We start from the raw sequence: 14,159 nt of genomic DNA on the forward strand, positions 1-14,159 counted from the left end.
TTTCACATGACTTCCATATTTTAAATAATATTAAAGCTGATGATATTTACATTTTCCATCACAAAATCAGTGACAAAGTTAATGAGTATGTTTAGTCCTATGGCTAGTCATACAACTAAATCTCAAATTGGCATGGTAGGCACAAACTCAGCAGGTATACAATAAATTATTAAAAATGGTTTCATCCTTCACAAATTAGAACCGTTGTAAGTGAAAAACAGTGGCTTACATACTACACTTTCTTCTTTTAAAATTTACTTCTTTGTATTAGTCTCCGTGAAAACCATACTGCATAATAGCAGTATTCCTATGACAAAAGAAAACAATCACAGCTATCAAAGGAATATTAAATATGTGACTGAATCATTTAGCCCACCATTCTCAGTGATTTACAAAATTACCTGTATTACCACTGTGTTCTTACTTTAAATGCAAGCAAAAGTTGGATGCGTCATTATCACAAAGATGTATGCAGGCATGGCTCTACATACGGTAGAAGTTTAGATTTCGCTTTTAGACTGAATAAATTTAAAAGTTTTAGGTTTGCTGGGATTGAGAATGTCAATGAACTACCTTTATCAGTGATACGAACGCGGAGTAAAGCGCGAATTCTGTCACATACTTAATGCTCACAGAAAATTATTTGTGAAATTTTGACGTCATTTATTTGGTTTAGATAAGCAGTTATATAACACTAATGTAATTTATGGACATAAATTACTTTTAAAATATTTATATAAATGTACTAGTGTTTAAAGTAATCACCACTGTCCCAATAACAAGTGGTATGGTCTTGTTGTATTAATTTCGCGAGGAGGGCTTCAATACCTTAATTCACTTCTCGATATTTAATGCACAATGGTAATAAATTCGACCATGTATGTAACAACAAATGTTGACTACTGTTGACTCCTTAGTCTACTTGTACAATAAGGTCTAATATATTTTACAAAAATAGCAAGTACACGCTTTCCTTCTGTCAGGCTAGCGTTCTTAACATTTTTCTCTTTAATTGCAAGTAGCCATTTTAATACACTCCTTAATTTGTTTAGTGCCGGTGGATTACTGAGGGAACAAAGTGAAAAAAAGATACACGAATTTTATAATTACGAACATACAATCAGATTCCAGTCGAGCGTAGAGTTCCATGTCAGCTGTTCATCTGTCATTGCAGCCAGGCGTCTACAGCAGTTAATAACGTGATAAAGGTTTCGCGTCCGAAATGTCAACACAACCGGGTATTTTACTGGCGTGAGAAGCTTCCTCTGTACCTTCATTCTGGCGACACGTTGAAAGCAAAGATACAGGGAATATATTTGATCTAATTGCGATGGAGTTATTATCGAAACTTTAAGCTTTAATATCTTTGCCTTTGTTTACTTATTTGTTGGGTTGTAACTGACAAGTTGTAGTAATAATCCATAACGCCAATATAACCTTCGTAGATTAACTGTTTCAATATGAAAAATTACAAAATTGAAGGCACAATAGGACAAGGGGCTCATGGTCTTGTTTTACGGGGACGTCATGTGGACACCGGAGAGATCGTAGCTGTAAAAAAGGTGTTACTAAAACGAATAGAAGATGGGATACCTGTTACTATATTCCGAGAAATTAAAGCCTTACAAGAAGTCGACTGTGAGAATGTATGTGTGAACTTGCGTGTGGTACACCGTTTTCTGTATTGCACTGCTGCACTGGTAATTTGCACGTTGACTTGAAAGAAAGCCCACTGTAGAGAGTAAGTCCATATAGTCTTATTTAATGTAATATTATGTAACAACCAGCCGTCAATTATGTTCCGCTTGTTTCTCTTTTAAATCACATACCTGCACTTATGTGGACCACACATTACTGGTACTGTAATTATTTAGTGGTGGTTGTAATGAAACCATTTTGCAAGGAGAGAAGTATTGCAATAGAAACCTGACCATTGTTGCCTCAACGAACATGAGGAAGGTATATGCATTCCACCAGCTTGGAAGACTCGTGTCCTTCCACCCAACCCCTCCATCTTCCAAATAGCATATGAGGTAGGATTTAAAATGATACTTCTTGTGTATTGTTCTACCTCCAGGCTTTTAATAACTAATGAAGTTAAGAGTTATTCAGTTGATAGAAATTAATTAATTAATATATGTCTTTTGGTATCCTAGACTTTAATTCCAAATCTCTCCAAAAACCAATACAAGTTTTGTTATCCTTATCCAGTTGAAACTTTATTCACTATGAGGCCTAGTTTGGAAATTAATGCTAATTCTCCCTCTTCCATTGTATTATTTATATCAATCCATAATTACTAATCTGATAATTGAGAATCCTCGATGGAATGCGACCAGCAACTGTAGAGGAGGCATTGAATAGTAAACACACACACACACACACACACACATTAGCATTTGAATGCACACCTGATAATTCAGTTTGAAGGATAAATTTGAAAATTACAAACTATACATATTAAACAAGAGCAAAGGCTAGTAAGCAATTTCCAGACACTGTTAACACAATAAGCAGGAGAACCTCATTGTTCTGTACTATGGACATGGTTTTACTTTATCTGAAATTGAATGTAAAATATTGTTTTCTGTTGATAGATAATGACAAAACTAACAAGCAGAATATTGACAGGCAACAGTTTGGTTGCCAGCTGGTGAAGCTGATGAATGTGAATACGAAATGTTAGAGATGATCACAGACTCATCTGTAGCATCCCTGAATACTAGGTTAGGTTGAAAAATGACATTTTGACTGCAAGTTGAAGAATAAATATTGAACACTTCAGCTAATCTGGAAAAGATGTTTACATGTCAAAAATTTCTTATGTGCAAAACTTCTTTGGAGTTCCTTAAGATCACACATCAAAAACTCGGACAAACATCGGAAATATTGTAAAGTAAGGAATGAAATATCTCGTAAACTTACTGATTGTGCCAATACGTAAGGCATGTCATAATCTCAAAACACTAAAGCGGAGGGCACGACATGAAAAGAAGTAACATGCCAATTAGACAGACTGTAATTACTACAAAAAAATCCACAATTTAATGAAGGAAAAAATGTATCTAAAACTTTGAAAGGTTTTGTAACATAGACAAAGATATGAAAGTTCCAGATAGTACAATTTTAGCTTCCTTAGATAAACAGAAGGGATTACAGAAGCGTCAGATTCCACCCGTCTGCTTTGACCCATGACATTGCCAGTGTTATGGGAGTGGCCATTCACCATGACGTCATTATGTAAACATGACAACAAACATGAAAATACGAACACTTCTTCCTCCAAAAGTATAATCAAACCAACTGGACAAGTGTGGGAAATTTGGGGTTTGTGGGTGGGGATAAACTGAAGATAAAGACACACCACCATCCCAAATCATGCAAAACAATGACATCAATTGGTAATACTAAATTCCCCAATTCTACTACTACACTCCAATATCCTCATGAATTGGTCACTTTCTTCACATATACAGCTCAACCGCAATTGTCAATACTGCAGTATAAAACTCCATAAATTGCACCACAACTACTGTTAGCACAAAACCAACACCTCAACAATCAAAGTTGGAATCGGTAACTTCCCTTGACTTGACCTATATAGGTCAACTGCAGCTCATGATACCAAAATGTAGCTATGACCGTGCATTGGAATTGGACACTTCCCTTGACCTACATAGGTGAACAGCAGATCACGATACCAAAGCACACAGCTACACTGATGTAATGGAATCTGTAACTTCCCTTCACCTATATAGGTTGACAGCAGCTCACGATACCAAAACACACGTAGCTACGACAATGCAATGGAATAGGTCACTTCAGTCCACCTATGCAGCTCATGATGCCAAAACACATATAACTACAAGAACATATTGAAATCAGACATTCCCATTACTTCTAAAGCACAAAAACAACTAACGATATGAAAAAAATTGAAATCGGGTACTTCCGCAAAGATATCTAAATCAACCCCTAGTGCCAATAACAAAACACTAACCACCAACACATGCAGTAAATACCACCAACCAAACTACACAGAAATACACAAGCAACCATCATAACACACGAAAAATACAACCAAAAAAATGACTACTTACCACAAAAGAGTTCTGGCACTACACACTAGATCAGACACCACAGTCACACACAGCCAGAGCCTCAAGCGCGCGCGCACACACACACACACACACACACACACACACACACACACACACACACACACACACACACACACACACACACACACACGCGCGCGCAACATCATCATCATCATGCAACAACCACCAGCCCCCACCCACCTACGTCCACAAAAATTACCAACTACTACACCCTCCCCCCCCGAGCTGCAGCCCCCATTCCCTCCCCTCTGCCCTCTTACAACACATCCTTAAGTAACCACCTTTGGACTATACATTTTACTAATAGCCCTTAAAAAAATGCAACAATGCTCATGTAAATGAGACAAGGTTAGAACAAAACCTCCTCCTCCCCCCCTCCCAATAACTGACTTAACCGCCCCCCCAAAACCCCTCTGTGGTATTTGTACATGCCCCAGTCTCATAGTTCTTTAATTCTAAACTATGGTTAACAACTAAATGATCATATCCCCTCTGGCCCAACCCCCTATGAGAGCAAAAAGCATTGGAAACTATTGTGCTACCCTCCTCAATTAGTCTCACCAATTCCCTTTTCGTGCGCCCCTCCAAGACCCTAAAACACCCTCTGAACAACCACCCCCAGATACAACAACCTCCACACCTATAAACCAACGGGAGACTTACCCCTCCCATACTTCCTCTTCCCAAACTGTGACTCGTCAACCTCCATCACCACCCCAGGCCCACCCAACTTACCCTTGTACTTAATATATTCAGAACAAACTTCCCTACAAAATGAAAACCAGTCATAAACCGTCCTCTCACTAACACCAGTCTCATGTAGACAAAAACTATGAAGGATCTATAACAAAAATAATACGTCATCCACACTATCTCTTGCCTCTCCAACCTAGACTCTCGAACCAGGTACCACACCTTATGGAGTGCCATAGGTTGTCCCTACAGCACCACCACATGTGGCAGTCCCTGGTCTGAGACGTTGGAACTCTGGCCAACCACATGTTCTGCCGACACGTGCCGCACTTCACCACTTCAGCCAACAGCCCAAATAATTGTAAGAATTTTATCAGGGACATCATATCGTCCCCCATTTCCCCTCACAGACGAGAACTATTATATGCACCGATCTCTTCCATACCTAACAAAAGCAGCCACAAATTAAATTAAATGACTCATAATGTGACATACAGCAAACAGCACTGCAATAACATAGACACAACAAAAACTTGATTCTTAACTCAGTGAAACAAATTTCTGTTGAAGACCAGTCACAAATGACACCTGAACAGATCAAGCAGCAACACCAAAATGAACTCAATAGACCACATAACACGCGAACCATAAACACACCACCGGAGGACACCACTGTCCGCAACAAAACGATGTCTACAAACACAACACACTCATAAACTGAACTCCGTGCTTTCGTGACGTCACACACCACTACACCCTTACGTCATGGGTCAAAGCCGACAGGTGGGATTGGACGCCTCTGTTGACCCAAACAGAGTCATTATTCTTGTGATCCTCTGCATCTCCCAGTGCAAATAATAAAAATATAAACAAAAACAGAAATTACCTTCGTTGACTTAATAGCTGCCTATGACACTATCAACCACAGAAACTTGCTGAAGAAAATTTACTGGCTCACCAGGGATTACCATCTAACATCCCTCATAGGCACTCTCTTGCAGAATTTGTTATTACAAGTCTTTCAGGTAAGAACAACAAATGATACAAAAGAATGGCCTACCTCAAGGCTTTGGTTCTTGTGCTTTTTAATATTCCCATTAGAGAATTCTCCAGGCATTGGGTCTATGCTCACCTAGGGGCTCAGCAATCATTGGCAAAGTACAAGCTTGGCAGCCCTGGGGTTCATGAGCTGGGGTCAGGTCAGTGCCACCAGTCTCCTGTCACCTTAAGCTGTGGGCATGCTTCAGTATCCACTGTGCAGCACGTTGGGGGAACATTGTGGGTAACAGGGATCTAGGTTTGGCTGCTCGAATTGCGAGGGTGGTAAAAACCTCAGTCTCAAAGTGTGTTGCACACTGATGAGATGTGTGGCTGCTGCGGTGGAACAATAATTAGCGGACAGCCTGTGGGGAACCTACTGCACCTCAGTTGTATAAGACTTACCTAGGCACTCAGGGCTTTGTCTGGGTGGACTTTTACTTTCCAGCTGCTTCTGGGACTGAGACAGGTCCTTTGAAGTATTCTCTTCCACCTCTGATTGGAATGGGTGGGCCGAAGTATTGAGAAAGTGTCACCTTTTTACATACAAAAGGGTTTTGAGGTGATTGCAGGTACTTTAAAATCAGTTAAGCAATTACGAAATGGGACACTATGGATGGAAACGTCAAGTTCTCAATACGTGATGAACCTGCAAAAGGCCAAAACACTTGGGAAATTTGGCATTGAGATGGAGCTCCAAGCCATGTTAAACTGTTGTAAAGGTGTTGTGACATGCAGAGACCTGGTGGACATCCCCAAAGAAGACCTGAAAGCTGAATGGGCCTGAGAAGGCACTGTAGACTTGCAGAATATTATGAAAAGGGTAGAAGGCGATCTGATTAAATCTGACTTGTTCATCCTCACTTTTAGTAGCACAAAACTCTCGGAACATGTTAAAGCAAGCTTTCTTCGCACCCAATGCGCTGTTTTAAATGCCAACATTTTGGGCACATCAGTCTTGGTTGTAAGGGAGAAGCCACTTGAGGAAAATGTGGGAAGGCTGCTAATGAAGGAGTCAGATGTTCATCTCCTCCGAGGTGTGGGCTTGCCCTACCGGGTGTAGGGACTGCTGTATCTTCCGTGAGGAACGGAAAATATGGGAAATTAAAACCATTCGATGGATCCGCGTTGGTGAGGCCCCCAATGTTCTCTACCTTCTTAACCTCAGTTGTTAAACAGCCAGTACAGTAAAATAATGCTGTTACACAAACGGAGGTAGCTACTGTTAGCACTAGTATCTGTATTTGTCAGTTTTCTTGTGCTGCTGCAGTTACTTCACAGTCTACACTTCCTCCCAAAACATCGGAAAAGTCTGTGGTTACCAATGTTGTGCAGCTCCCTGCTACCCCTAAGGTTCAGTCTGGTCCACCATCCAGCACTGCTACTACCATTGCTGCATTTGTGACTCCGAATTCTACCTAGGGTAAAAAAATCAAAGACCGTCATTCCCCACCAACATGGTCAGGAAATAGACAGTCCAATAATGTCGATGTCATACAATTTAACGTCTCTCTTGACTTGTCGATAGAACTAATTGAGCTTGATGTCGGACTGGGGCAGTCATCTCGCATCAGGACTTAGCCCCCATTCATTACAGGCTCACCTCCTCAGCAGGGAGACAGGGTGAAAGTGTAACCTCCATGATAGATGGCTCCCTTATTACAGTGGAATGTTAATGGCTTCAGTACACATGTGGAAGAACTGAAACTGCTTGTGCAGGAACTTCCCCCTTGCCTGTGTTTACAAGAAACACTTTTTAAAGCCACTGACACCCCTGTGCTACTGGACCATACCCATCACCGAAAGAATGACCTGACAGGGGACAGAGCCAAGGTAGGCGTTGCTGTTTTTGTCACTAATGTTCCACTGGGTACTGAGCTGCAAGCAGTTGCTATCAAAAATTCATAGTTGTTGGAGGATCACTGTTTGTTCTTTGTATCTACCTCCTTTGAATGCAATAGACTATGAAGCCCTCATATATCCTGTGGAAGAACTCCTGCAACTGTTTTCCTACTGGGAGACTTCAATGCCCATCATGTGTTCTGGGGTATGCCCTCTACTTGTCCTTGGGCTCGTGTGTTGGAGAGCCTCATGACGTTTCAAGAGCTATCTACCCTCAACACAGGTACTCACTCTCATTTCTGCACTGCTACTTGGTTATTCTCAGTCAGTGCCCTCTCTTTCTGCTCTACAACCCCATAAGGACATTGATGATCTTCATTCCACTTCCCACTCTGCATGCACCAACTGGATGAAGCATTATCTGAAGAGAAGCCAACAACATGGATGGTCAGCTGGGCGAACTGGACACTGTACAGTCACGTGGCTATGTTTGAACATCATGACAGTGTCCAGGAATGGGAGACCACATCAGATGAGTGATCCATCATGCTGCTGACTTATCCACCCCAAAGTCCTCAGGCCATTTTATAGATGACCTGTACCATGGTAGACAGGTGAGTGCCGTTGAGCCATCCAGGACAAGCATGTGGCTCTTCGCCAATTTAAATGCCGCCCTACAGCTGACAACTTCATAGCATTTAGAGTCGCGAGATTCAAGGCTTGGCGCATAATTAAGGAGAGCAAGAAAAGATCATGGCAAGTGTTCCTGGACCTTATCAGCCATTACACTTATTCTACGAAAGTATGGAAATCCATCAGGAGGATTTCTAGTAAATACAGTCATTTACCAATAGCAGCAGTACTGAAAAACACCTGTGACATCACTGATACATTGGCAGAGAATTTTGCACAAACTAATGCCAATGCCAGCTAGAGTCTGGTGTTTCATAGCTACTGTGCAACTGTAAAGAGGGGAAAATTGGACTTCAGATTCAACAATTCTGACACTTACAATTACCCTTTCTCCATGTGCGAGCTGGAATCGGCCCCACATCCTGTCACAACCAAATTCGGTACCCCATACTTTGACATTTGCCAGCAGTGTCAAAGGCAATCCCCCTCAAATATTTTAATCCTATGTGACAGGCAGGTAACTTCCCCAACTCATAGAGAGAGGCACTTTTGATGCCTCTCCTCAAAACAGGAGAGGTCCACATGTCCAAGTGGTTATCAGAGTATCGCCTTAACCCTGTGGCTCACAGTGTTCACTGCAGTCAACAACTGTTAAAGGTTGCTTCTTTGGCATTTTCAATCAGGCCTGAGGCTGCAAATGGACACAGTTCACTGCAGTGGGCACTCCCTACTAGTGTTGTGTCCTGCATGCATTTGCAGCCTCATGACTGACTGAAAACATCATAGAATTGACCATTAAAAGTTGCCCACTGCTGTGAAATTCATGCACTGAAGGGTTAATGAGCTGTTTAGGAAAGACCCTGGAGTGAATGGTTAATCAGTGTCTGGTCTGGTTGTTAGAGACCAGGCAATTCATTAGCTGCTCTCAGTATGGACTCCGGAGATGTTGGCCTACTGGGACAACCTGACCCTGCTTGAGGTGGCTATTCAGCAGGCTTACCCACGTAAACATCACTGTATTGGCATATTCTCTGCTTGGAGATGGTGTATTCTTGCACAAATGGCATCAATGGGGCTTTTGTGGCTCACTGTCAGATCATTTTGAGCAGGAGATTGGTGTCTCTCGGTGTTTTAAGTGTTACTTTCTTTGCCATGCCATAAACAGTGTCACATCTACGAAAGGAGTCCTATACAGTGCTGCTTGTTTCTGTACAATTTTGCTGTTTTCTGTTCCTTCTCCAATGTTGCAACAGCGAGCTGTCAGTTGCAGCATACACTGCGGAGTTTAGAGGAATGGGCTGCAAAGACGGGGTTCAGTTTTCTGCAGATAATTTTGTGTGTTCATTTTAATTGTTCTCATTGTATTTTTAATTTACCTGTCTTGCATATGAGGGACACCATCATATGTTTTAGGGACTCAGTGAGGTTTGTGGGCCTCATTTTTTATTTCAAACTGTTGTGATTGCAACATGTGAGAGACTTGAAAGCCAGAATTCTGAAGCACTGAATATCTTAAAAGTGCCCTAGCCACAGGTCATGGGGAATGGAAAGGGTGCATCAGCTCCAGTTGGACTATGTGGCTTTCGTGCGTTCACAGCCGAACAATAGGTGCACAGTATATGAATTGGCGAGGCCTTCTTATCTGAAGGTCATTGACACTGACCACCACTAGGGGATTCAGCTTGCCACAGGTGCTTATAGCACCAGTCTCATACCAAGTCTCTGGGCTGAGGCCGGGGAACTGCCACTCACCATCCAGCGGCAGCTCATCATGGTGCATGTAAGTTTGTTGCAGCTCTGACTTCACCCGCATACCATACTGTTGCTCGTCCGGCTCTGAAACACCTTTTCTACAACCTTCCATTAGCCACAGTACCATTTAGGATCCACATGCAGCATGTGCTAGAGGCACTCTGTATGGAGCAAGTACAACACTAAATCCAATGTTTTAATCATCTGCCACCCTAGTTACTGCAGAGGCCCAGTGTAATTTTAGATTTAGAGCAGTACAGGAGAGATGGCACTCCCGCTTCTGTTTTTAATGCAATATTTTCTAACATTTTATACGACACCACAACTATGCAGCTATCTTTATGAATGGCCCATAGCTGGGGGCTCCGTTGGTTGCTTTGTCATTTTCTCGGGTTGTGTCCTCAAGGTCCGACTGCCTCAAGAGTTTACTGTCTACGATGCAGAATTATAATTGATCTTGCGGGCACTGGAGCAGATGAGATTTTCTTCCAGTGCTAAATTTCTTGTTTATTACCCAGCTGATAAACTAAACCAGGATGCCCTCCTCCAACTACAACAACTGGGGAAGGAGTGTTATTCTGCTGAATACCAGTGCATATGGGTATTGTGGGGAACAAAAGGGCAGATCTAAGAGCCATGGTGGTGTGTCGTGGTCCTCAGTTCTTTCAGCGTGCCATCCCTCTGCATGCTATCACCTCACTGTTGAGGTACAAAGTCATGCATCGATGCGAATGCGACTTGCTGGAAGTGACTGATAATAAGCTCCGCATAGTAAAGCCCACAACTCAGATATGGTGCACTTCCTTCCATCCACATATCTATGTGGGATAAGGTCCTCCTTACTTGTCTTCACATAAGCCACAGCCCTATGACGCATGACTTCTTACTCTGCTGAGAGGACCCTTCAGTTTGTGGTCTTATTGCGTACAGATAAATGTGCACCACATTTTATTGGACTGTGTTTTATTTTCTGACCAGTTGGCCATGGTGGATCTGCTGTCAGATTTGCCCTCTATTTTAAGTAATTTTCAAATGAATGTGGTTCAAGTTTTAAAGTTGTGTGAATTGTCTAAAGTTTTTCCCAAAATTTTAGGGAGATGGTTTTAATGTGATAACAGGGTGACTGGCTCACTCAAGTTTTTCACAGGTAATCAGCCAGTCACATTTCCCTTTGCTTTTCTTTTAGCTCTTTTGTGTTCTGTTTTCTCTGTGTTTTAATTTTGTGTCTCACTACTTTCCCTCTTTCTAAGTTGTTTTAGTGCATGTGAGATAGAGTAACTGTGTGATCATTTCAAGGGTGTGAGTGTGCAAAGATTTTAGTGATTATCTCCACCTTTGTTTCTTTTAATAAGTGTGAGGGTGTAAACACACACACACACACACACACACACACACACACACACACACACACACACACACACACACACACACACACTTGTGTCTATGCTGATGGAACAGTGGTGACTGCCCAAGGAGGGTAGATCTTTGAAGAAGTGGACTTCATCTTTGGATATGCTCAAGAAACATTGTCACAGCATCAGGCTGAATGTCAGTGCAAGGAATATTTTGATGAAACTAAGAGTCAGTGGCAGGAGAGCTGGTTCTCAAATTCTGAGAACTTCTGCTCTTGCTTTGTGTGTGTCAGCTGCAGAATACACCTTGTTTGTTGAATGCATCTGCTCACTCCAGCAGATTAACACTTCTATCAGTTAGAATGTCCAAATTCTGTCAGGAGACATGAAGCCCATTTCAGTTGACAAACTCTGCCCAATTGTAGGAGTAGATCCCACCACTGTCAGATGGGCCAATTCAGAGACGGCAAAGCAGATCAGTGATCCTTGTCATCTACTGCACTGTCAACAAGCTACAGTCTGTCGATTGAGATCTAGAAAGAGCTTCATCACTAGGACTCAGCCACCAGACTGGAGTCTAACTACATCGCCAAACAGAATAGTAGGCTGCTAACTGGATATCTCTTAAAGGGAAGAGCAGGGCCATAAAATGATCTGTCCTACCCTGTTTTGAGATCATTCAAATGGCCTAGGATGGGCGTCCACTATTGCATGACCAACATGCAAAAATGGGACATCCTTCCAGCAGATGGAGACATGTCATGTGAGTATGTAACAATGTAAGATCCGGGTCAGTTGCTCATATGCTCTGTACTGAACAACCTCACACAACACAGGACTTGGTCAAGGCAGATCACAAGTACGCCAGAGTTGCTACATTCCAGAAATGCTGATTAGACACTGTAAAGACAAATGAGGGAATGATTGGTTAGAAATATATCTAAATCTAGGGAGATATCTCTCCTCTTCTTCCACACTTTAATATTAGCTCCCGTGAATCATTAAATGTCAATTTTCCTTTCTATTTTCTTTGAAATCTCCACAAAATCTCATTATCAATTTGCTCATGACTCAACATGTTTCCCTTTCCCTGCTGCACATATCTCGCAAATTGTCACAACGAACATTTTTTTCTGTATATTTCAGTGTAAGACATAGCCATGCTCGTATTCTCATCTTCCTGCAATATTTCTTCGGGAGACAATTGCCTTACATTTTTTCTTTCCCATTGAAACAACTTGTTTTCCAGCTATAATGTTCCCACTACTCAATATCTCTAAATAAAACACACCAATAATGAATGCCATCATTTCAGTCTTACACATCCCATTGTCTCATCTCAGGAGAATCTACTTATCAGTCTCCCTAAAACAAATGCCACCATCCAGTATTCAAAATCTGCATTGTTGCAAAAGGGGCCAAGCCATCTGCTACAAAGCATCACATTTGCCAGTCTTAAAAAAGACTGCTTTCTTTGCAGCTGATGTCGAAAGTTCCTCTCTTTCCTCGTTGGAAGACATTTTGTTCTATTCTCCTCATGTAGTTTTCTGTGTATTCATGCTGGAAATGAAGGGGTAATCCTTTGCAGCTGGTTTATAGCAATGTGGGGGGTGGGGGTGGGGGGGACTTAGGGGTATGGGTGGATAGGCCATGGAAGATCTGTTGGTGGACTAGGTTTGGAGGGGCCTTTCTGTGAAGGCTTTAGTAAGATCATTATATTGAGCAAAGGATTGCTCACTGGCATAGCAGGTTGCCATGTATTTGTTTACATATCTTCCCCTTCAAGGAGTAGTATACATATGCATGAATATAGTTGGTCTAGTGCATAAAATGAAGTTGTGAATTTGGAGTTGGCATCAAGTTTGGAGAGGTGCTGTTGATGGTCACAAAGCCATGAGCATTTGCAAGCCATGAGTATTTTTGCGTATAGGGAAGTGAATGGTGACTGTGATGAGCAAGGACCTGGATGGTAATGGGGATGGGATAGTAGAGAGATGATGAATGAAATGATAAGTATAGGAAGTTATAGTCCAGTATGCACTAGAAGATCCCTGAGACCTAGTAACATTGTTGCCAGCTTTCAAATGCTAAGTACAAACAGCTTCAGGAGACAGCAGCAGCTATCTGTAGAACTGTAACAACATTCAGACATATGTCATGAAGAAGCTTATGAAATCATGTTATATGATTAGTTCAGGTAAGCATGTGAAGGCTGCCACACCCACCCTCTGCAACTGTCAGGGATCAACTTATGCCGACTATAGCCTTTGGGCAAAGGGGGTTGGTTTGGTCAGTTAGAGCAGAGATTTTTTGTGTATCAGCACAGTTATCAATTACAAATGAGTGACCAGTTTTATTAAGTTTATAGTATTTCATGAAGGAAGAGTATATGAGGTGGTAGAGCAATTGGGAGGAACTGGTAGTTACATTGAGGAGGTAGATGAATTTGGAGGAGAGGTTTTGGGATTGGCTTGTGGTTTTGAGTAGGGTTTTAGTCAGGGATGTAGGTGGTGCAAAAGTGTTTACATTGCAGAGATGGGGGTAAGGAGAATAGATATTTGACCATTTCAGCTTGATGTAATTTGGTTTGGGAGAAGAAGATGAGACCTTAGGAAAAGACTAACACTTCCAATCAAAAACTAACACAGAAACTTGTTTCTCCCAGTTCATAAGATAATGTAACTTTAGCAATTCCTGGAAGGTAACCAAGGGATGATTTGGCGGTAGA

The 14,159-nt window shown here is 41.8% G+C and overlaps 1 protein-coding gene across 4 annotated transcripts in view; it reads left to right on the forward strand.

Moving 5' to 3' along the window:
- The first annotated feature begins 1,370 nt into the window (after positions 1-1,370).
- The window catches only part of LOC126359583 (cyclin-dependent kinase 20-like), a 41,040-nt gene continuing 28,251 nt past the window's right edge, over positions 1,371-14,159 (forward strand). For 2 of the 4 annotated variants that reach the window (XM_050007643.1, XM_050007645.1), the window contains exon 1: positions 1,371-1,646. In XM_050007643.1, coding sequence (XP_049863600.1) covers positions 1,461-1,646 — 186 coding nt within the window. In that variant the 5' untranslated portion in view covers positions 1,371-1,460. Of the gene's footprint in view, positions 1,701-11,502; positions 12,195-14,159 lie in introns of those variants that run through there. The other 2 variants (XM_050007642.1, XM_050007644.1) reach the window with 2 other exon arrangements.

This window comes from Schistocerca gregaria, chromosome 1 (assembly GCF_023897955.1).
Source record: "Schistocerca gregaria isolate iqSchGreg1 chromosome 1, iqSchGreg1.2, whole genome shotgun sequence".
NCBI lineage: Eukaryota > Metazoa > Arthropoda > Insecta > Orthoptera > Acrididae > Schistocerca > Schistocerca gregaria.